This window comes from Kryptolebias marmoratus, linkage group LG24, assembly GCF_001649575.2.
Source record: "Kryptolebias marmoratus isolate JLee-2015 linkage group LG24, ASM164957v2, whole genome shotgun sequence".
Taxonomy (NCBI): Eukaryota; Metazoa; Chordata; class Actinopteri; order Cyprinodontiformes; family Rivulidae; genus Kryptolebias; species Kryptolebias marmoratus.
Window position 1 is genome coordinate 17,850,184 of NC_051453.1, and position 23,773 is coordinate 17,873,956.

The following is a 23,773-nucleotide window of genomic DNA, read 5'->3' on the forward strand; positions in this document are numbered from 1 at the left end:
TGGATAGCTCAATTTCACTGTTGTATCTTTGCCCCGGCCTGGATTTGAACCCGGGTCATATATATATATATATATATATATATATATATTTATCGAGCAGAAGCGCTGACATGTACTTTGTGAGCTTTGAGGCAGGCAGTAGAACCAACATGGAGAAGATGGGGGGTAGATTAGCATCCCACTATAATATATATATATTACTATATATATCTTCTTCGTCATCCAGTCCAAAGAAAGGGACTCATATTACATTGCGTGCAAAGATGTGATTTTCTCTCCGTGTGGAACAGGTGTCATCCTCTGCACCTAGCCAGAGTGATCTATCGAACCTTCCTGCACCAGCATGACTAGAACACGCTACCGTTTACACACAAATATACACAGTCAAAAAAAACACATCACTGTGGGTTTTTGAAGCTCGGAGTCAGCAGGAGTGACAGTCGAGCTGATGAAATGACAGCAGGGTGAAACCAAAATCTTTTGGAATAAAATCAAACTAAGTCATTTTACCGCTTTTTTAAGCAGCCAAAGTTTTTATGTAACAGTTGTTACTCAGTTCATTCAAGTATTCTGTATATTAAAAAATGAAAGGCATGACTTTGATGTGTTAGGTAATGCTGTGCCATTCAGACAGGATGGGATTCATTGTCAACTTTCAAGATAAAGGAGGCTGAATATGTTTTTTTTGTGTGTTAGAAACTAATTGAGTTTGTGTCTGTAATCCTGCTGCCTGACTTGCTTTAAAACTCCAGTGGGTGAAATTTAGGATCTGGTTTGATGACAGTTTGATACGCTGGCTTATTGTTTGAGCTACTGACCCCACTCTTTACAATCATTCCCCTATGACCTGCTTTTCAAAACTAGTCAGATGTAACCACGTTCCTATCAGACATTTAATATATCAACAAAAACAAGACGGAGGTCTGTTTGCAGCAGCGAGGTCATGCCTGCTGTTCTGTTCACACCTGTTAGCAGACAGCACAGAGTCCTGATGCCAAGCCACCTTTCAGCTCACATTCCCACCCAAAACCACCCTGCTGAAGTAAAACCACACAGGAGATGGTGACTCGTACCTTTTGTGCTTTTATCATAACCGTTTCTCAAGACGTCGCAGGGAAACGACCATCCATACCCACACACACTCTCAAAAGAGCCCAGATCTACACTAAAGCCTTTAACAGTGTGGGATGTTGGAGTTTAAAGTGACTTCTTGATGCCCTGAGGAGTGTGTGTTTCTTTAGTGGGGTATTGTTCTGCACTTCCTAAAGAGTCTATACAGCAGCCCAGATTACCAGGTCTTGTGTTTTCTCTTAAGTGGGTCACTCCAGGGAAGATTAGGCCTTAACAACAGAATGACATAAAAGACCTAACATTTCTTAAAAGAATGGATATTTCCCACTGCCTTTCATGACAGAGATTTAAACTTAAAGTCATGTTATGTTAAGAAATAACCAAGTTACAACTGTTTTAGTCGGAACACCGAATTTTCACTCAATATCTGGAAAATTGACTGAGTTTTAGCCATTTTTTGTGTTTGCTGAAGTTGAATAGCTTTGGAGGCCATGTTGAAATTGGCTCACTCCAAAAGTTAATCAGCTGTAGATGAACATCCAACGATTACGTTCTGAGGATTTCAACAGAATACCCCGTGGTTCGTGTGATATTTTACTAAAAGACAAACACATACACAAAGGTAATTACATAATCCCCCACTGCCATGAATAACAGAACCATGAAGTAAATTCATATAATAAATATAAATAGGTGTTGTTTAATCCTTTAACTAATTTAAGACCTGGTTTGGACCAAATGCTATTTTTAAAGCATTCTAATAAAACCTTAGGATTAAAGATAGACTCTACTTTCTTTTTATTTACTTTTTTTAATCTCTGTACTTATTTTGAGAGTTATTTTAATTCATAATGCCACGTGTATTCAATTCGAAAGGTTTTTATTTTATCACTCAAGAACAGGTTCATTTATTTCAATGGAGTTTCTTTTTCTAAAGCTCCATTGATTTTTCTTTTTTCTTTCCAAGTCTTTTATTCTCATCTCTTGCATTAGGATCAAAAGACTTGTTTATCTGGCTGAGTCAGTCACATAAAGCAGCATCAGTTGTGTAAGATCGGGTGAGACATCAGCTGATCCCGATTTCACATTCACAATGACGAATGGAGCTGCCGCGTTGTGTGATTTAAAATAATCAGCAGCCAGATTTGACATTTCAGTTTCTAATATTTTTTTTATTCATTATTATTTTGGTCTCAAAGAAGTACTATGAATAATTTGGCAACATCCAGAGATGAAGTTAGGGATAGAAATAAAGAGCTTCTCATCCTCACATTGCAGACATATGGCTTTTTCCCCATGAGCTTGACTCGCCTGATTTGAGCAGGCGATGAGTGGCCGGCACATGTTATCTGATAAATCAGCTTGTGTTTACATCTGTTTGCTTCTCTCCCATTCTCTGTGCTCAGATATCAATATAGCCGATGGTGTATTAAGGCATGAGCCTTTGGCTGTTAGTGTAAAGTTAAAAGCGAGGTGAAGAGGCATGTATTTCATCACTGAGGGATCCCCACATAGATGGGAGCACCTTCACATGCAGGTGTATAACAACCTGGCCGTTCTGCACTCACAACCAGCAGACAACCTGCTCCCCAGTGGAAATGTTGCATTTTTTGGCATAAAATAACTCCATTTTGTCCCTAAAGAATCTGTCAGGTTATAGGAGCCGTTCACACCAGAATATCATAAAATGCTGCCATTTTGAGCTACGTTCAGTTGAAAACTATCAAGTAAAAGTCAAAGGTGTTAAGCTAAATGTTCAGCTACATTTGAGCATAACTCTGTTAGTAGTTTATTGTAGCCTTGTGTGTGTTTACATCCCATCAATCTGGCTGTGTTTTACCTCCTGACCTAAGGAAACACATGGTTTCAATGACAGCCAGCATCGTGTAAAGGAAGAGGGGCACAATAAGCATGTAGCTCTTAAAACCCACCACTTCTATCTCTCTTCTTTCATGCTGACATACGGTAGCAGAAAGCTTCTCCTTCCCAGCATTCCACAAATGATTTTATTGTTTAAAATTGGAAAAAGAAAAAAAAAATGTTACTCTGCTGCACATCTTGTTCCTCCTTCTGTTTGTCCGTCTTAAAAACCACATAGCCTCATTCGTTTCTCAGACCAGAATAGAATTTTTGATCGGGTTTCAAAATAAACGGGGCTATTTATAAGTAGTCCCGTTGTCTACATTCCTCTGATAAGTACAGCGTGATTAGTCTTGATTCTGGGCTCACGTGTAGATGGTCAGCTTGTGCAGTGTTTTAAGGGTTGTTGAGGAAACGGCCTGTGTTGTTTTGTTTTGTTTCTTTTTTCTAATTCAATGTTCCCTCTGTTCTTTAGCAGAGACCATAATTCCTGTGAACAGAGCACAGTGGCTGTGATAATGGACAAACAAATCCTCCACGTCCCTTTTTTCCTCCCTGAGTTACTGCCTCTCTGTTTATTCTATTGTTTGAGCAAAATTGGTCAAACTTAACTGCTCAGTTAAAAAGGACATGCTGTTTTTTTGTATTTTACACAATCAGAAGGTTCTGTGTTTTGAATAAAATGTTTTTCACTCACTTTAGTCAAAACATCACAGGGACAGGGATACAGTACTGCAGCTCCCTGTTAACCCTGTTCATGCAGCTTATTAGTCTTAAATCATTTAGCTACCATACAGATATATAAACTCGGACACAAATTACTCCCAGTAACACCTAAAGCTTAGTGAAGCACATGGGAGAGTACCGACCCTACAAGCTCACATAAGCACACATCAAACTACTGGAAAAAAAGCAAAAGTGTTTTGCTAAACATTAACCAACAAAAAAATGGCTAACTATATCTAAAATTTGATGTGGTAGTAACTAATTTACAACAGCACACTCTCTGAGCACTAGCCAAGCCAACTTTATTTATAAGCACTTTTAAAACAGCAAAACTGACCTAAGTGCTGAACAGACATCATATAAAGGCATCAACATAAAACAAATAAATACATAAAAGACATTATAGACAACTTGACAAATAAAATGACCTTCCTCATGCTGGGTCAAAAGCCAAAGAAAAGAGATGCATTTTCAAAGCAGTTTTAAAATTAGACCGTGAAGAGGCCTGTTTAATATATATTGGCAGTAAGTTCCAAAGCCTTGGAGCTGCCATAGAAAAAGCTCCGTCTCCTCTGAGTTTACGCCGCGTCCTCAGCACAACCAGGAGAAGCTGGTCTGCTGACCTGAGTGAGCGGGAAGGGCAGTGTAATTGCAAGAGCTCAGAGAGGTAAGGCGGAGCCAGACCTGCACACTACGCACTGCTCGCTAAAACATTGGTGTTAACTTTAACAGTAAACTGTCTGTTAAGCTAAGCTCACAACCCACCGTAAGTGTTTTGGACGTGTACGGATCACGATGCTTGACAGCTCTGAGTCAGGTCCCAGTGATCACTGATGGAAAGGTTAGGAAACCGTACGAACATAGTACTTGTCAAGTACAGGTTGCGTGCCTGACGTGCTCGAGGCGTGGAAAAAATTGCATCATTGGGTGGCGGACAATGTATATGTGACTCACGTGATAAATGCACATGGAGTGTGTATGACTTGAAAACAATCAGTCTGCAGCCAAGAGTACAGGCTGTACTTTTGATGCAAGTGGGTTCAACTGTAGTGTGAGGAACCCCCACCTTTTATGACCTCTGACCTCAAATCATTTTTCAATTGACTGTACTGTGGACACTTGTATACTCCAAGGTCATCCTTGAACCTCTAATCAGTAAAGACAGAATGTTTACATTCTTGTAAAGCTCATGAAAATATGATTTATCCAAAAATGAAATCCATTGATTTGATTGTGAAATATTTTGAAATGTGAAAAATGGATGTTGATGATTTCTATGTGTGCGTTTATCTAATAAGATAATCAGTCAAATGGTTTAAAAAAGCTTATTTCTTTTTGTCATACAGTATATTGTCCAGAACCAACAGAACTTTGAACAGGATGAGATAACCCATCTGTACAGAGCCCAAAATTGCTGCAGCGACAGCAAATCTTCAATTATGTTATAAAAGTCTCATTTGATAACAAATTGGAGAGACCATGGTGGACAACTGCAGCTCAGTTCATCTTGTTTGTCTACTATGATTTTTCCCTTTCGTCTTTGTCTTGTATTTTTGCAAACCTGGTCTCACCATCATTTACTTAATTAATTATTTTAAAGTATCAGTTTGAATGTTAGAAGATGGCTCCCAAGAAGAAGGGTGCAAAAGTAATGTTCGCTGCACCTCCAAAGAGGGATCAGCCTGAAGAGCAACCTTAAGAAACCCAACATGAAATAGCTGAGAGGGAGGATGAAGAATTTGATGATGATGATGATGATGATAGCAGCCCCAGCAAACCCTGCAAGGACAGGAAGAAGTTTGCCATCAGGCCAGCGGTAGAAAACATCCTTGTGGAGTGGCTCTCGGAGAGGAAGGAGATTTATGACAAGTCAGACAGCAAGTTCTGCACCAAAGCCTCCAAGAGGCAGAAGCTGGAGGCACGACCAAGAGGCTTGGCTGTGATGGTTGATAAAATCAGATATACTTCTGACTTGAAGGCCACTCATAAAGCAAGTGTAGAGTGCTTGTGTAGTACCTATGAGGTACATCAATTCTACAATGTCTGTTTGTCGCTCATGCATCTTACTGTCATCACAAAGCCTCTACTCGCGCTCCAGTTCCCACATTAGCCCCTCCTGATTTGGTTCAGGCATGCTCATGAAGTACAGGTTGGTAGTGTAAGCATTCTTAATTTTTACTAAGTCCTGAATTTGCATGTGCAAGACCAAAAGTCTCCACGGCCAGTCTGTTACCTTCTGCGGGGCTAAAAAAAAGTCCTGCGCAAGTCTCATGCACTGATTGGCCAAATGTTTTTTTTACCGTAGACTGCCTGTAGGTGCACTTACAACAGGTTGTGTGAGGCTTTAGTAAAATATCTCATGAACCACTAAGCAGATTTTAAGGAAACTCTCAGAAAGAAATCATTGGATCACTGAATGATGCATTCATTAAGGAGTGAAAAATTTGTATTTTTCAACTTTGGACTTGTGAAAAATTAAAGAACACCAATAAGTCAGTCTTCCCTGTGGGAACATAAACCATTAGACCAATTACATCAGATAGTTAGGCATTATTAACTGTTTTTTACCATTAAACAAACTGTTTAGCTGGTGACAAGAATTTGCTGATGACAGCAAAACGAAAAGCACAGGCTAAATAGTTTTGCTTTGTAAAATTGGATGAATATCATACAAATATCTGCTCAATGTGATGTACAGAGACAATTTCTGTCAGCTTGAGTCTCTTACATTTTAGTCGTCCTAAATATAAATAGACCATAAATGACCATAATTCGTGAAGAACTATATTTTGTTTTTATTTTTGTCATTTTAGAAGCTTTTTTAAAGCCAGTAGACATGGTACTTTCTGTTTCAAGTTGCTTTATAAACCTTTTCAATGGAATAATTTATGCATTACATGTTAAAAGATCTCGGACCCAACCAGCTTTACTCACATTGACCTACTTGTTGCAGAGCTCCAAGTCTTTTCATCACTACAGCAAGATTTCTTTATTAGATCTGATTGCATTAGCTCTTTCTTCGGGTTGTTTCTTTATTTTTAGTCCATTCCTCTGTATTTCTCTGGTTGGTTGCCCGACCTTTCAGAGCTTCACAGATTACACTTACCCTTCACTTAGAAAACCCTCAATCAGACGTTTCCTCCCTGCTCTCTTGGTGGTCTTTGTATCCAAACCAGGCCAAATTCTTTTTGTCCCTAATCTCTTTGTCTCTTAGCAGCATGGAAGAGTGGTGAGTCAGTTAGTAAACATTACCTTGTAGTTCTCTAAAGAAGAAGATGATTATCCCCTTCCACTGAAAGGCAAAAGGCTGGCGACAATGTTTTTACCAGAGTGTGCGTTCGTGTGTCTGTCGTGTTAGCAAATCATTCAGTAAACGGCTTAACAAGTTTTACTGAAACTCTCAGAAAGTAATCATTGGATGTACATCTACAACTGGTTACCTTTTGATGTCAACCTAATTAAAGATGGCCACCACAGCTGGTCATCTTCAGCAAACACAAAAATGGCTATAATTTTGCCATTTAGCAAAATATTTCGTGGACCAATGGACATATTTTAATCAAAATATCAGAAAGTAGTTTAGAAATGTAAATCTTTCACTGTTTAACTTTTGGGGTCAACCCAATTCAAGATGGCTGCAAAGGCTAATTATCCAAAGCCAACACAAGAATGTAATGAACGGGTGAGTGACTGATTGTAGTGTGAAGCACTTTGGGGTCCTTGGACTAGATAAAGCACTATACAAGTGCAGGCCATTTATCATTTTACAGATTCTGAGCTCAAATTTGATGAGAATCATTTACGACACATATTCCAAACACTAATGGATTGCATGAGAGACTGCGTCAGATAGTCATTTTCAAGGTTTAACAAGAGCGGCTGTAGCTTCATCATGTCTTGACATAAGATGATCTCAGTTTAAAACTCTGGCAAGAAAGGCGATATGCATTCCTTCAAGGAATGTTAGGTCTTTAATTAAATTCAGTTTTTTCCAGGAGGTAAATGCAGATATAGATCTAGACATTGCACATATCAAATGGCTGCACATATATTTTCCATCAAATGTGCCTCAGAGAAAGGCTTTAAATCATAAAAACGAGGAATTAGAAGGTAACACAGGCAGGTGGGTGTGAACTAAGTGGCTATTATTTACCTAAATAGAGCAAGCAGGAGCTCTGCTCACACATTCAGGTGGGAGAGATCAGATTCATAGGCTGGTGCCAGTATGTTGGGCAGAGCGGCAGCGCCATGTGACGTGAATGCAGACGCAGGTGTTCAGCTTCACAGCCAGGCTGGATGTTCACGGATCAACACCTGGTTTTGTTTCTCCCTAAAATCTGCACATCCACAATCAACATCCAAACCACAGACCGCCCCAGGGGAGCCTGCATCCACAGGCCCAACCCCACACCGAGCCCGCGACCAGCACTGTATGCCTTTGGCAACAAGTCATCCGGGGCTCGCTCGCAGCAGATTTTCCCCTTCGTGTCTTAAGAACTTTTTTTACCTCCATTTTAGCAAATAAAACAAACCGCATCTACACCAGATAATGGTGTATTTTCCGTATTTTTGTTTTTCCTGTGCTCTGTTGTAGCTTGTTTTCCAGCTTTTTTTTTTTTTGGATTCTTTTGTCCTCTGCTGGCATTCATTGAGATAAGACCCCCATCTGACTGAATCATCGCGCTCGGTCCCGCTGTATTTCCCAAAAGGTTTACGTCTCGACCCGGCCAGCGCAGGAGAGGCAGCCAATGAGCCAGATGCTTTACATTCCTGGAGACAGCAACTCAAAACAAAGACCCGCTGTGCTAAATGTGACGTGGTCTATAAGGGAAGAGGTGGAAAAACTGACCGAGGATAAAAAAAAAACACAGACTGAGTCTTAAAAAGAAGTCAAGCTGCTTGGTCTGCATTACCAAAATATGTGGACACTGGCATATTCCCCAACAGCGTACTGTGCCAAATAAAACATGTATTTCTGCAGCATTGGAGGAGTTATCTTGTTGGAATCAGAGGAGCATAGCTGCCCCTCCATCAGCTCACAGTACAATAGATTACGATCTATAAAACCAGTATGCATGATGGGAGACTTTTACCGCCTGTTCTGAGTTAAATCTTATTACTCATGCACGGTATCTGCCTTCATTCAGATGGAAGGGCTGTTCAACATCTGACCTCATTAGTTATGTAAGTTTGATCTAAGAGCTTTCAAGTTTCTGGTGTTTGTAATTCTGAGGCGGCAGAAGTCACGAGTAGACAAATGAGGGGGAGAGCGCCTGGCAATTCTGCATCTCTTTAATAAAAACTTTCTTTATCAAAGACATTTTTTAGTATATTCATTGTCATCTGGTATAGTCCATGAGTGACTGTACTGTATTATTATTTTGCTTTAAAACTGTTGTAGTCTATATTTTTAATACTGCTGATCTCAAAGCAGTGAATCAGCAGCACGTTTTTTTATGGACCCGTATATTTTCAGCTCAGTGGTTAGATCGCCACCGCCCATCTCAATTGTTTTGATCCTCTCTGATGGCTCTATTTTAAAAACACCATGCAGCTGTTTTCTTTCTCTCTTTTTCCCATTTATCATTATAAACTAGATCTAAGATGTGCATATCAACATTTCATGAGAAGTAGAAGGTCTCTGCTTTCATTCTTTATAGTATTTTTGTTTATTCCTCTGACATTTCTCTCCATGTCTGTTGTTTTCGCCGCCTCTAACAAATGAAGGCATGTTTTCCTCTTACTCTCCGTGGACAACGTCTCTATGATTTACCTGCTGTTTCTTAATGCAGATAAACTGCCTGGGAAAGTTTGAAGACATTTTACCAAATGAACAGAAACAGGATTTTAAGCCATGATCTATTTAACTTTTTTATGGGTCCACGCATGAGGAGGCATTTCCATTCTTCTAGCCGAGTAAAAACCACTGTTGCATTTGCTTTGTTTTTTCCATTAGAGCTCCTAATATACGAGGCATGCACAGTACCTTCACTGATTCTGCAATACAAACAATTACACACATGCAGCTATAAGTGGCATCATCATAGTCATCGACACATGTTGGTCTCTTGTTCTTAAATCGTACGTTTTATCTGTATGTCTATCTCTAAATTATTAAGTCTTTTTTTTTCACATAGAAGTTTGGCTGAGAGGTGGAAAGTTTTTTTTTTTTACTTTTGTTTTTCTTTTTGCAAAATTACAAAAAGTGATGAAACCTTTTTTCCACAACTCTTCATTGACTCCAAGCATGATCTGCATGAAACTTTATATACAAAACAAGACGGGGGGAGAAAACAAAAGTTCCTGAAAGAAAGTTTTGGATTTTTCAAAAATTAGTAAGATTTCCTCTTTAGCTTTCAAAATGGGAATACTGGTAGAGCTCAGCTATATTAACTTCATAACTCCAGCTGGATACACCTTCCTCACTGAATGATTTTTATTGCCTTTTTCTCATCTTACTTACCACTCAGAGCGCTCAAAAATGTTAAACATTGGAGTTGTTTTAAGAAGGCAGTGATCCTCTTAAGTTGTGGTTTTGATGAGATAATAATGCTATGTTTCAGAGAACCCAATATAAATGTATGTAAAGTACATTGTACATGTATTTAAAGTGTTTAAACTTTTTTTTTTTTTTGAGGTATTGTAAAATGGCAGTAATTCATTTTGGTCTTGGCTGTGTTCAGACTAGCCATTAGCTCATCAGTATCGTTAGACTGAAGTCATTCATACAGCTATCTCCACAGAAGTTCACTTCAAACTGCCAGGAGTTTAAACCAAATATAGCATGAATTCAGCGCTCAGTTACCATCAGAAGCCCTTGGACAAATGCATTGCTCCTATTACACACACATTTGTACATCCACACTGGGTATCATATTGTGGTAAATATATAAATAGTAAATGGTGCAATAATAATTAAAAAAAACATACAATTCTAAGAATCTAGAACCTTTTTTTGTTCTAAGGCTGTTTTATTCTTCATGTCTGTGATATATAAATGGTGTGTTGATTATGTTACAGAGCGTGTCAACGTAAGCCTCACAGAAAATAGATCTGAACCAGTCTTTTTTGGAAGAAAGTGAGAACTTAAGAATGTCAGCCACAATGAAGATCTGTCCAGATGTAGTCTGCACGTTTAAAGCACTTCTGAATAGTTAAAACAAGGCAATGTTTTAACCATTGCCTTGTTTTAAACTACCGTTAAAATCACTATTATGCCACGTTTCTGCACATTCACCTGAACTATTTTTGTTGGTAAAATAATTGTAAGTTTAATCCTATATTGTTACTTGTTTTTGGATCGTTGTTTTGTGGCATGTGCCTCTGACCTCTTGGCTGGGTCACCCTTGGAAACGATATCTTGTTCTCAGTGTTTTTTTTATCTGGTTAAATAAAGGAAAAGAAAGCGCCTCGTAAACTTAGCTCAGCGCTCTGCAATGCTATTCTTATTTATCTACACTCACACACACACTCACAAAGAGGCAGAGCTGCTGAGCAAAGTGCTGGCTGTCAAGAGCAACTTGGCACTTTGACATGTGGAGGTTTAACCAGGAACAGACCAACACCTGAGCCACAGATGATCCTTCGAATTTGTTCTCCCGCATAAACTCTTTTACTACACTTTGCACTGAATATGAAGTCATCAGATTTATTTTAATATTCTGATTCAAGTTATATGTTTTATAACACTGCTGACCTTCTAAATAAGCATTCCTGATCAGAGCGAGAGGGGGGTCCAGGAGCCAGCTGACTGACTCTACAAACTTTCTTCTGTCCCTCCCTGAGTGGCCCTCCATCCCCGTACATTAGCTCTCTTTCATTTTTCTCATCTTCTTTGTTTTCCCCCGTCCCCCTCTCGCTGCTTTGTGTCCCTGCCTTTTATTTCCTGCACTCATTTCTGGGTAATTTTAAGCCTTTGCTTTTCTGTGCACGTCTCTAGAAAAGGGAACATTGGCTTTTTGATTAGCCTGCAGTTTAAATAAAGGAGCTCGCTCTCACTTCCATGCATTTTCCTCGTTAATTGCTTTCAGCGCACACCCAGCTGAGAAAATAGTCCACAAAAAGCAACGTAACCACATCAGGTGCACGTTTGGTTCTGCAGATTCAGTCGTTTTACCGCACTTTTCTCAGCAGTTTGTAGAGGGTTTGATTTTCATGAATCTGGGATCAGATCTGCTCTCCGTAAACTCATTCGCACATATGTTAACAATGTTAAACTCTTATTCCGAACTCTGGAGAACATTCCTTGTTTTACAAGTGTGTTTATATGTGTTTCAGGTTGTTTGAACACAGAGGAGCTGACCACAGAAAAGGCCCATTCTACGGTGGAGGAGATGTTCGGGACCCTCAGAGGTTTGAGCCGAACCAGAGACCACCTCAAGCAGCTGCGCTCCATCTACACTGCAAGTGATGGAGTCCACCAGGTCAGAGACAGCTTCATCTCGCAGCTACAACACCGTATTCTCAAATGCGTCCAAGCGGAAAGCTGAACAATCAAAGGAAAAATTCTTAAAATGTTTTTTTTTTCTTTTTGGCACAGCTTCACCCAGATAGGCTTAGTGCAGCTGGATGGCAAACACCACCCTCCAGTCTTTCACGACGTGTCAGTACGCGCATGCATATGAGCAGCGTTCTCTCTCTGTTAGGGCGTATTTGTTGTGTCCGTGTTTCAGTGGAAATTATGAAAATGACCTAATGTGGAAGAAGAACAGCATGGTATCTGCCAGCTACTGCCTGTTCTCGAGAAACATCAAAAATCCATCAGCCTCTCTCAGCAGGAGTCCAGTGAAGCAGATTTTCGATCAGCATGACTTCCTCACAGCGCAGTTTTCTTTCTAACCTCCCCGAGGTTAATGCTTACAGCAGTATTCAAGTTGCTTTGTGTTTTTCCAAGTGCTTTTTATATTATTTTTGTGCAATTGAAAGAACATTTGTAATCCGCATGTGGTACCTGGGAGGGGGTAAGAATCACTCCAGTGTCATGATGTTCTTTGTCAATTATCCACGAAGCATATTTAGAAAAGCATAAGTGAGGTTAGACTTGGGTCAGAATCTCTCTCGTCTTCTTTTTATCATTTTGAGATATGTAAGTCACTCATTTTGCTTTTCACAAAGCCTGGATAAAGTCCTCCGAACAGCTGATGAGCTCATACATTTTATCTCAGCATGTTTGTATGAGAACCACTGAAAGCTTCAGAGCTTAAATGTAAAGTTCAGATCTTTTCAAGGAGGGGTTTGTGGAAAGGGTATGAAGCATTAACATCTTACTTGTTGTAGAAATTTTTTTTAACGTCCTCAGTTTGGAAGAATACAGTTTAATTCTGACCAGACTGACAGAATAACATTTAGTCCAATTAGAGCCAAGACCAAAACAGATTTCTGGTGTCTTAAAACAGCTCCAATCTCAAAAATGTCATATAAATATTGTCATGAATTTTGCATTACCGTGGAATTCTATGGTTATTTGCAACAGCAAACAACAGCAGCAGCAGCTAGCTGTAGTACTTCTAGTGCAGCATGGGACACTTCCTGTGGTGTAAAAGTGGTGTAAACATTAAAAAAAACCAGTGTTTTCATGAACCGCTATAAAATTTTGAAGATTAAAGTTGTTTTAAAACAGAACCAGTGCACTATGGACTGGATTGACAAGCTAACGGCTTGTCTGAGTGTGGCCGGTTAAAAAGATAATTAAAAAGGATTTCAGAATAAACAAGCAAATTAAATGAAGACATTGCAGCTTCTCTGTCGGCATCGATAATGGAAGAGTCGGGTAACAGATTAAAACCTACATTTATCAGCCATTATTTTATGATCGTCCACATAATAATCAGTATGAAGGGCCTTTATGGGTTTGATTTGTTCAATCAGCACATCGCGCAGATGAACTGCAATTTGGAGAACTTAGAAGTCAGGTCAACTTTGAAATTCGTTGTCCTTAAACCATTTGCAGTGAGGCAGGATCTATTATCCTGTTTAGACCACTGCCACTGAAGAAGTTTACTTGTCAAATCAGTTGTCATCTGCTCTCCTGGGGTCTCATGTACAAAGACTTGTGTGAATTTTCTACTGAGACATGGCGTATGATAAAATCCCAAAAACAGCGCATGCACAAAAAAATACAAATGTATGAAACTGTATGCTTAATTTTAAGCGCATTTCTTCTGTACATCCTGATCAATGTGGAGCAGAGTGCACTTTGGACACCTCCCTTGACACACACCTGTTTAAATATGCATATATGCCCAAGTCTGCCCTTCACATGTGCTACTCTCTGCATAGTCAAATATCATCTCTACATGTTGGAAAAGGGAATTTCAGGAATGTGAGTTGGAGATGCTCCTATGAGATAGTGGGATGTAAAAATGTGTTTGGCACACTGTCCTCTGGCATTACTGCTGAGCGCAAGAGGAGTGACAGTGAATGTGCAGCTGCTGTGGTCAGAGCAGCGCACACTCACAGAAGTTCTTTAACAAGAGTCAGACATGAAGGTGGAAGTGAAGCAGAGGAAGGCTTCCCATTATTGTTAGACGCTACTTACATGGATTAAACACACTATTATTGTAAACAAATGCAAAAGTGAAGCTAAGACCTTTCCAATTTTACTCATGTGACATAATTACTGTAAAGACAGAGGCACTCAGTGGCTTGGTAGAACGCTCCGAAACTGTAGCAAAAAACAGGAAGTAATATTTTATTTATTATTTTTTGACAATCCAACGTTTATTTTAAACGTTCCACCACGGGACTTTTGGCTCAACATAGCTGGGGAAGCAGAAAATCTGGCTTCACATCCCCATCAGGTGTGTCTAATAACTGTTTTCACATCATTCACAGTTCCTCAGCATGCCCTTTAAGCGTTGCCAGCAGAACAAATCCTGTAGAAATGTGCGTGCTGCAGCTATGAAGCTGGCGTGGAGCTGCACACATTTTCACAGTCATTTCATCACTGATCCATCTGAACTTTTGCATAGAAACGAGCCCTTCGTACATGAGGCTCCTGCTCTCTGGTGTCTACCTCCATGTTCTTCTTGCTCTCGTCTTCCTGCTCTCTTTTTCTCTTTCTCTTCATTTTCCTCCCTCCTCACGGTTGTTCTTGGGAAAAATAAAAGAGTAGATCGTATTCTGTTGCACACTTGTAGGCACTCTTCTTCTCCCACAAACTCTAAATGTTCTGTCTGATTTGTTTTCTTTGGAATTAGAAATTTCAGAGATTCATAATACATTTCATGATTACATCAGGTTCATCTGCTATTTTATGATATTTCAAATTATTTAAATCAATTGATGCATGTCATTGTTATCATTTTATCAAGAGTAATCCACCTGTAGCAAATAAAACAAAAGTCTGAAGAAAACAACTCATTCAGATGTTTATAAAAGCTACATCATAGGTTTATACGTATGATAGTAATCTGAGTGCAGAGTTTGGGTATTTCACTGCTTTTAACTTGTGGTTGTAAGATTACGATTTCAATCTATGGAAGACAGCTGCTGCTTAATGTAAAAAGTAAGGTTTTATTTGGTTTAGTCTTACTTTTACTTTTGATACACTCATACCAGTAAGTCGTGTGCTCACTATATGAATAAGATGGAATAATTATTCCAGCTCAGACCACTTAACTGGCCCAAAAAAAAAAAAAAATGTTTTGAGTACTATGTTAAGCACTTACATCTTTTATAGCCAAGACTTAAATTTCATACCAACAGATTTACTGTTTGCAAAAACAATCATCCTCTCAGTGCGGAGGATCAGACTGAACTCCCAACACGCACCCAGCTGTGCTCCCAATTTACCAATCGCTGTTCCTCTCGAGTCATGCGTCATCTGATCCCAACCCAATCAAAAGCAGTGTAGAGTGGGTCATGACTTCCTGATTTCAACCAATGGTTACCTTTTATATATACATCTTGTACCGATGTCCTGTGGGTAATGTAGCTTATACGAACTGGCCGTATCTTACAGTTAGTGACAATGACGTTGCGTACCGGCAGGTTTATGAGAAACTAAGGACAAAACTGTGGAGGTACCGGCCCACTTTGAGCACTGCTGTTGTTGCACAGTGTTACATAATGTGGATTATTTATCAGTCTGTACAAAGGTAGTGATTGTTGGGCATGTCTTGATTAGGGAGACAAAGAATTTGGTGAAAGAATCTCCTCTTGGTTCGTTCATCAGACTCTGGAACCATTCGCTTGTGTTCCTGTACTGAGCGCGGGGCTGATCTGATGCAGCCCTCAGCTCCTGTTGGATTACACTTGGACAGTAACAGTGTTTATTTTAGAAATAGGTACAGGAATGACAGAGACCTTTAGGTTTTCCAGCAGCAACGTTGTTCAAAGCATTACTAAGTCTCGAGCCGTTAGCCCTTTTTTCACAGTGCACGCTGATGTTGTGTTTTTTACTAAACAGAACACGTGTAGAAACCATGATTAAGCAGATCAAACCTTCATTTTTCACCTCTCTGTGGTGCAGTTCTTACTACTGCCAAACGTCCAACCGATCGAGGCAGATGGCCACCCATCCTAATCCTGGTTCTGCTGGAGGTTTCTTCCAGTTAAATGGGAGTCATTTCTCTCCACTATCCCCCACAGCTCTGTGCTTACACAGGATGGAAAATTGCATCAAAGTGTATGAAATACTGAACCTGATCTGTTTTGTATCATATTCAAATTGAATAGGATTGTATGTAATTGGATTTAAATCTGGATCTGTTTTAAACTTTTAAAAAATTGTGTGTAATTTCATTTGCACAGGACCTGGGGGGTTGGTATAGTGGCCCTGAAATAACGTTTTATGTGAATTGACACTATAGAAATAAACTGAATTAAACAGGGCTATTGACGCTTTTGGTGAGGAGCACCGGTCAGGCTGGCCACACGAACACTGGTTAAACATTCAACACAAACAATGTTCTGTCATCAGTTTTTACTTCTTTCAACTGTAGACAAAAAGGTTTTTCTATTTCCAGTAAAACGTCTATTTCAAAGGGGGGGTAAAACCACACTCTTAATCAAATTTGTCTGTTTTTTAGGAACTTAAATACATTACAGATTGTTTATTTAACCAGATTACTCCCAAAGACATGTTGTTTTGTCTCTGTGTTTTTCAGTCTGTCACTGTGTTGTATTGGAGAATTCATTTGTTCATTTAATACTCACACATTTGATGGCGCACAAGTGTGTTTGTGCGCGCGCGCGTTTGTGCATGCAGAGGGATATTTAAGCACCATCATTATGAGATGACTAATTCTAATATTGTTTTTTTTGTGTGGGTGTTTGAGGTGGAGATTTAATTGGACTGCTTTCAGCTTTTTTGGAAACCAGATGAAAATGGAAGGTGCTCGGATTTGTTGTTTACACCTGCGCTGCTGTTGTGAATGCGGATGCAGTGAGTCATTACTGTGTTTACTCCGAGCTTCGTTTGTGCACGCTGACCCCGTAAAGCAGAGCAACGATGGCGGGGTTATGTATTAGTTTTATGCAACTTGAACAGCAGGAGTTCCCCCAATCCGAATTTGGCTGCTTGTCGGGGATGAGAGCAGTGGGAGGCTGTGAGGTGTCAGTTAATGATACATAACAAGGAGGTGGGCAGAAACATCTGGGTGCATTAATATTTGGATGACACTGATTCTGTTAAGTGTGTGTTTTAGCATTTTAATGATCATCTCACAGATGTGATCAAGGTATGGTGCTCACATTTTTCTTTGACATCATCTGGGTGATGCGGTACAGACTTTACTTCTCTTCCTTTTTGGCAAAAGGCCTTGATGTGGTGCTAACTTTAGTTTCATCTAGATAAAGAATGTTATCCAGTGTTCCAGTACTGAAACATAATCAGCATGTTTATAAAAAGACTTCAACTCAAATAGAGCTCTGCCAAGTCCTATATGGGTCATTATTGTACTCTGAGACAGCAAACTTCACTCCCATAAAAAAGAAACGAAAAAAAACTTGCCTTGAATTCTTCATTCGCTGGCTTTGAGGGCTATAAATGGTACTTTTTGTCCTGGGTAGCTGGGCAGAAAACGCTGAGTCCTTGTTCCTGTTGAAGGTTTATTTTTCCCCTGCGGATAACTTTTTCAGAAAATTCAAAGCCATTTACGAGGCTTCAGCTGAGGTTCTTTCAACTCCTTCGAGGGCATGCATTTAATTGAAACTCTTTTAGGTTTTTTTCTTTTAAGACTGAGTGTTGACAGAAAGAAAGCGTGATTGTGAAGCTAAAGTTACTTAAACCTACAGAAGAGTGTTGGTGTTGCTTTAAGTACTTGGCACTTCATATGAGGATTTTAAGTTGTGTTTATGCACTTCACTGTCCTGAGAGGCACTTTGTAATGTTTGCCAAAACCTCAACATGGCCAACATGTGACTTGAGGGCCAAAAGGGCCCTTGGACAATCTCCTTTTTTATGTGAAGGTATCTTATAGGATAAAGTAAATTTCCCAAACAGGACAATAAGGTATAACATATTGTAACATACATATGTCATATAGGGTGTCAAATGAAACCAGAACAGGTATAAATAGATGAATGAAAACCAGCATTTTATTAATAAATCTGAAGGCACCTAAATGAAAGGGTACGTTTAACATCTTAGACATCTAAATTTAAATATTTTGCATTAAAACAGCTTTACGGTTCATTTCCCAGGTTGGTAAGATTAGTGTTTGTTCTAGCAGAACCAGACTAAAGATCGGTCCAGATTGGTACAGCTTCTGCAGTATTGCATTTTCTATACCAGTCCTTTGTGGTGAAGAAGGAGCTGAGCTGCAAGGCAAAACTTCTGTTTACAGGTCGGTCTCCATCTCACCTTTGGTCATGAACTCTGAGTAGCGACTGAAATAATGAGATCTTGGATAAAGATGGCTGAATCGAGTTTTCTCAGCAGGGTAGCTGGGCTCTCCCTTAGAGATAGGGTGAAACGTTTGGTTATCTGGGAGAAACTTTGAATAAAGCTGCTGCTCCTCCACATCAAAAGGAGCCAATTAAAGTGGTTTAGGCATCTGGTATGGATGCTTCCCTAGGGAGGTGTTCAGGGCATGTCCAACTGAGAGGACCCTGGGGAAGACCCAGGACAGCTGGCCTGGGAACGCCTTGGAGTTCTCCTGGAAGAGTTGGAAAAAGTGGCTGTGGAAAGAGATGCCTGGGCTTCCCTGCTCAAGCTGTTGTCCCTGCAATCCGACTCAGGAACAAACAGCACATAATGGATGGATGTTTATAATTGGCATTTTTAGTTTTCAGCATAAAACATCTTGTGGCCTGTTTAATTTTTAAAATGTGCTACGGTATGTACATGTAGACCATTGCTCATATGTGGCCTAAACTTATCAGTCAAATGTCAGCTCAATTATAAAGCACAAACATTTTCTGTTTTACTTTCAGTGGAAACAGTTTTACAAAATGAAACACATGCATTAAAGAAGACTTGAATATGCAAGTCATTTTCAAATACAAGCAAATTTTTGGATTAACGGTCCTTCCCTGCTATCTTTTTTTGTGCACAGTCTGTATTGTACATTCACAATAGATATTTTGTACTAAAACCTAAATAGAAATGACTGGAAATTGACAAAAACTTTGAAGTCCTGAGTCTCCAAAAGTCTGGAAATTTGAAATTAGAAATATGTAGGGACCCTGAACCTGGAGCAGTTTGGTGAATACTAAGAGCTTAGCACTGCCACTATTGTCCCTATTCTCCCAATTTGCTGCAACCCAGCCTCGATCTAACAGGTTGTGTGGGTTGTGGAGAGTACGGTGGTATTGTTGTTGGCTTTGAAGGCCTAACAGAAGGAGCTTCTTCTTTCTGAATGACCAAAACCAATGAGGACATATACACATTTAAATTGTCCAGGCATTTCTAAGATTCTGGGTATCCTTCTTGTAACAAAATGGGAGTTTTTATGTTGCTGTTAGGTGTTTTGAATCTTAGGAAGAGTTATTCTTTCAGTACCCACTCATGAGTGGTCAGAGGCTGTTTATAGCCGCTTTTAATGGAGCTGGATTTTTCTGTCCTGGTTGCAGAGGTGTTTAAGCTCCTCTTCCTGAAGTGACTCATCAGTCAATGAGCAGAGCTGTTTATAACTCTTATGTCTCTCACACTCATACACATTAACACATTTGTGGGAAGGCTAAATGCGGGGCGCATTATGAAAGCGAAAAATAAGTTGTGTATTTTTTTAAGTACAGTTGGTTTAGAATTTAACATGTGACATGTCTCCATATACAATTGAAACCAGATGTTTACATGCAAAATAAAAAGACGTCACCATTTTTTCTCACTATCTGACATTAAATCAGACTGTTTGGGTTCAGCTAGAATTCACAAAAGTCTTTCTATTTGTCAAATGCCCAAATAATGTAAGAGAGAATTTTTGTATTACTTTCTTTAAAACCACAAGTTTAGGTACATTTTCTTAGTATTTGGGATCATTGTCTTTAAACTGTATGACTTGAGTTAAGCATTTTGGGTTTGCATCCACAAGCTTCTCACAATAGTTGGCTGAAATTTTGTCCCATTCCTCCTGACAGAACTGGTGGAACTGAGTCAGGTCTGTTGCCTTTTCAGCTCTGCCCACATATTTTCTGTGGGCCTGAGATCAGGGCTTTGTGATGGCCGCTCCTAAACACTGACTTTGTTGTCCTGAAGCCACTTTAACTAATCTGGCCGTATGTTTAGGGTCATTGTCCATTTGAAGACCTATTTATCCCCAAGCTTTCACTTCCTGGCCAATGTCTTAAAATGTTGCTTCAATATTTCCTCATAATGTTCCTCCTGGTGATGCCATTTATTTTGTAAAGTTCACCAGTCCCTCCTGCAGCAAAACACCCCCATAACATGATGCCGCCACCCCCGTACTTCACAGTTGGGATGGTGTTTTGCTTTTGGAGTAATGGCTTCTTCCTCTCTGAGAGCCTTTCAGCCCATGTTGGTTCAGGACTGATTTCTCTGTGGATAATGACACACTCTTACCAGCTTCAGCAGCATCTTCAGGTCATTCGCTTTAGTTCTGGGGGTTGATAGGTACATTTTGCACCAAAACACGTTCATCTCAGGAACACAGAACCCGTCTCCTTCCTGAGCAGCATGATGGAAGGACACCGTCATGGTGCTTGGGCATCTGAAAATTGTACCCAAGGATGAACCAGAGTTGTGGAGGTCGATAAGTCTCTTCCTGACATCTTAGCAGCTTTTTTTTTTTTTTTTTAGATTTTCATATGATGCCACACAAAGTAGCAGTGTGTTGGGGATGTGCCTTAAAATGCATCCCCAGGTGTGTCTCAAATTAACTCATTGTCAATTAACCAATCAAAAGCTTCAAAAGCCATGAAATCATCATCAGGCTTTCCAAAGTTGTTTAAAGACAAAGTAATCTTAGTGTATGAAAACTTGTGATGTTGAAGTAATAAAAACACTAATAAATTCTCTTTATTTTGAGGGTATTTAATAAATATTTTGGAAGTCCTAACTGATCTAAAAAAAGAACAGGTTTAGCCTGATTTAATGTCAGACAGTGAGAAAAAAATGGTTCTGTTTTTTTATGTCTGTCTTTTTATAGTATGTGTAAATATCTGGTTTTAACTGTATACATTAACAACTGTGCTGTCACTATAAACAAGGGGGTCATTAAACATTTTCCTTTTGTTTATATTTTACAGGCCACCTATTGTCCATTCCTGCGGCAGATCTTACAGGAAGTTTTCCACCCGGACCGACCCGAATGTCCCGACATTGAGCACATGTCTGGAGGCCTGACAGACCTGCTGAAGACTGGATTCAGCATGTTCATGAAGGTCAGAATATGGTTTACAAACAGGACAAAAGAGTTGCTGCTTTCCGTCGCTGCGCACACTTAACAAGTCCATGCTTTAATATACATCGTTGCACAAATTATTGCAAAACAACCTGTTGTGTGCTACAAAAACTGAATTTATGAAAAGCAAAAATCTTTTCATAGAAATCACGTTTTTTAGGACAAACAGCCATGTGTCGCAACATGGAGTCTCCAGCTGCTTCTTTTCAAGCTGCTTTACTAGATGGGCCCCCCCACAAAGAAAAGAACCCACATCTTTTTGCTCCTAATACAGGACGATTAGTGCACATCACCCATTTAACTCCCATGATGCACAGGTGTTCATCTCACCAGTTAGTTAAAAAGATATTCTGATCTCTTTGTCCCTACCAAACACTTCTGTGATTGTCTGTTTTGGTGTCTGAACAGTCACTGGTGGACCATTTTTCTCCATTATAATGAGTCAAGTGGTACCAATGTAGGTTAATTGTTTGAAGATATTGATTTATTTCAGCAAGTCAAACCTCCAGAACCAGTTATATTAAAAAAAGTCATATCAAGAACCATAGAATCAGTAAACTAAATTCAAAATTCTATAAAAGCATTACTATTATTAAAGTAATGACTGCATACCTGCAAACAAATTTGATTTTCAGGCTGAGTTGAGTCATATTGGCACTAAGAACAACAGTCTGGTTGACAATAGAACCTACACCAGTTCAGTGTCAATAAAATACATTTATTTTAAAGTTAATATGGACAGAAGGTACAGTCTGGTTTCACCCAAATTAGGAAGCTTGGCCTCAAATCAAAAACTCAGACAGACTAAGCCCATAAACCTGAACTCGGGGCAAAGCGCACCCCCTTTGTGCAATAAAACACCACTATAAAACCTCTATTTTTAACCACGGCACCCATTGTGAACACAGATCATTTAACATTCTGTACCCGGCTGTCTGAGTTACAACCTGCTGAAAGTCTGTACAGGATCACTTCAGAGTCATCTCAAATGGTCTGTGAATGATTTGTTTGTGTGTCTGGTGTGTCCTGTTTTAGCCTTTGAACAAGCTGAGTCCTGCTCCTTCAGTTCTGCTCAGCCGTACTGACACCAACAAAGCTTCAGCATCTACAAGGCACAGTTTGCTCAGCAACACTACTGTGTCCTGAGAAATGCCTGGAAAAGTTTGGGTGTTTGAGATCAGGAGATAAGGACTTTGCTGACCTCCTTTCTGGGCAGGACCAATCTCCAAGTACTGACTTGAAAACCTGCCTGGGAAGGCTAAATCAGCTGTGATCCTAAAGAAAACCACATCTTAACAACACGTGGGTCAGCTGTATCCAAACATCCCTGTTGATTCGTTCACACAATGAGGCACCGGAACCAGTTCAAGGTCAAATCTGAGCAAGTTTATTATTCATCAAGGGTGTTCAGGTAATCTGTTATCAAAATTAGTGATCATTCACAGCCTATATGCTATGCTTTTTAGATTTTGAACAATAATTATTCATTCATTGTATAAATAACTAATTAATGTAGCTACCAATATATCAACTTTCTTCTTCTGTTGTCAACATTTTTATTGAGGGATCAAACATGGTCATTGAAGCGTCAACAATACAAATTTGTCCTCATTTTCCTTATGTAAACATAAAACATAAGAAAGACAATACAAAAACCAAACAGAGTTACATAAATGAACAAGAACATTCCCATGACCCACCCACCCCCCTTTCTGTAGGACTTATATCTTATCACAACGAGGTTCAAGTTAGATCCATTTCAAATAGAGTTATCAATATATTGCCGAAGGGGTTGCCAAGTTTTATTGAATCGCTTTAATTTATTTGCTAAAGAGAACCGAATTCTTTCCAAATGAGAGAGCCTTACCAGTTCTTCCAGCCACAATTTAACAGATGGAACCTCTGTCTTTTTCCAAAACATCAACACTAGTTTTTTTGCTATGATAAAGGCATAGGATAATAATTGCTGTTGGCATTTATTAAATTGAGAAAACTGATCAGAAACTCCAAGTACAATTAGAAGTGGGTCCAGCCTCAGCTCTGTATGGAACATATCTGACAAAGTTTTGAATATGCCGGACCAAAATGGGGTTAATTTTGTGCACAAGAAATAAGAATGGAGTAGTGTGGCTTCTTCAACATGGCATTTGTTACAGAGTGGGGATGTGTCAGGGAAAATTTTATGTAACTTCGCCTTACAGTAATGAAGCCTGTGTATGATTTTAAATTGAATAAGACAGTGTCTGGAATTAGCAGAGCACTTGTGTATATTCTCTAAAGCGGCCTTCCAGAGTCCCATACTTATCTCC

The 23,773-nt window shown here is 39.4% G+C and overlaps 1 protein-coding gene across 1 annotated transcript in view; it reads left to right on the plus strand.

Moving 5' to 3' along the window:
- scfd2 (sec1 family domain containing 2) overlaps nt 1-23,773 on the plus strand; it is a 120,711-nt gene that overhangs the window by 79,423 nt on the left and 17,515 nt on the right. The window contains exons 6-7 of the mRNA XM_037974139.1: nt 11,935-12,080; nt 21,310-21,444. Coding sequence (XP_037830067.1) covers nt 11,935-12,080; nt 21,310-21,444 — 281 coding nt within the window. The remainder of the gene's footprint in view (nt 1-11,934; nt 12,081-21,309; nt 21,445-23,773) is intronic.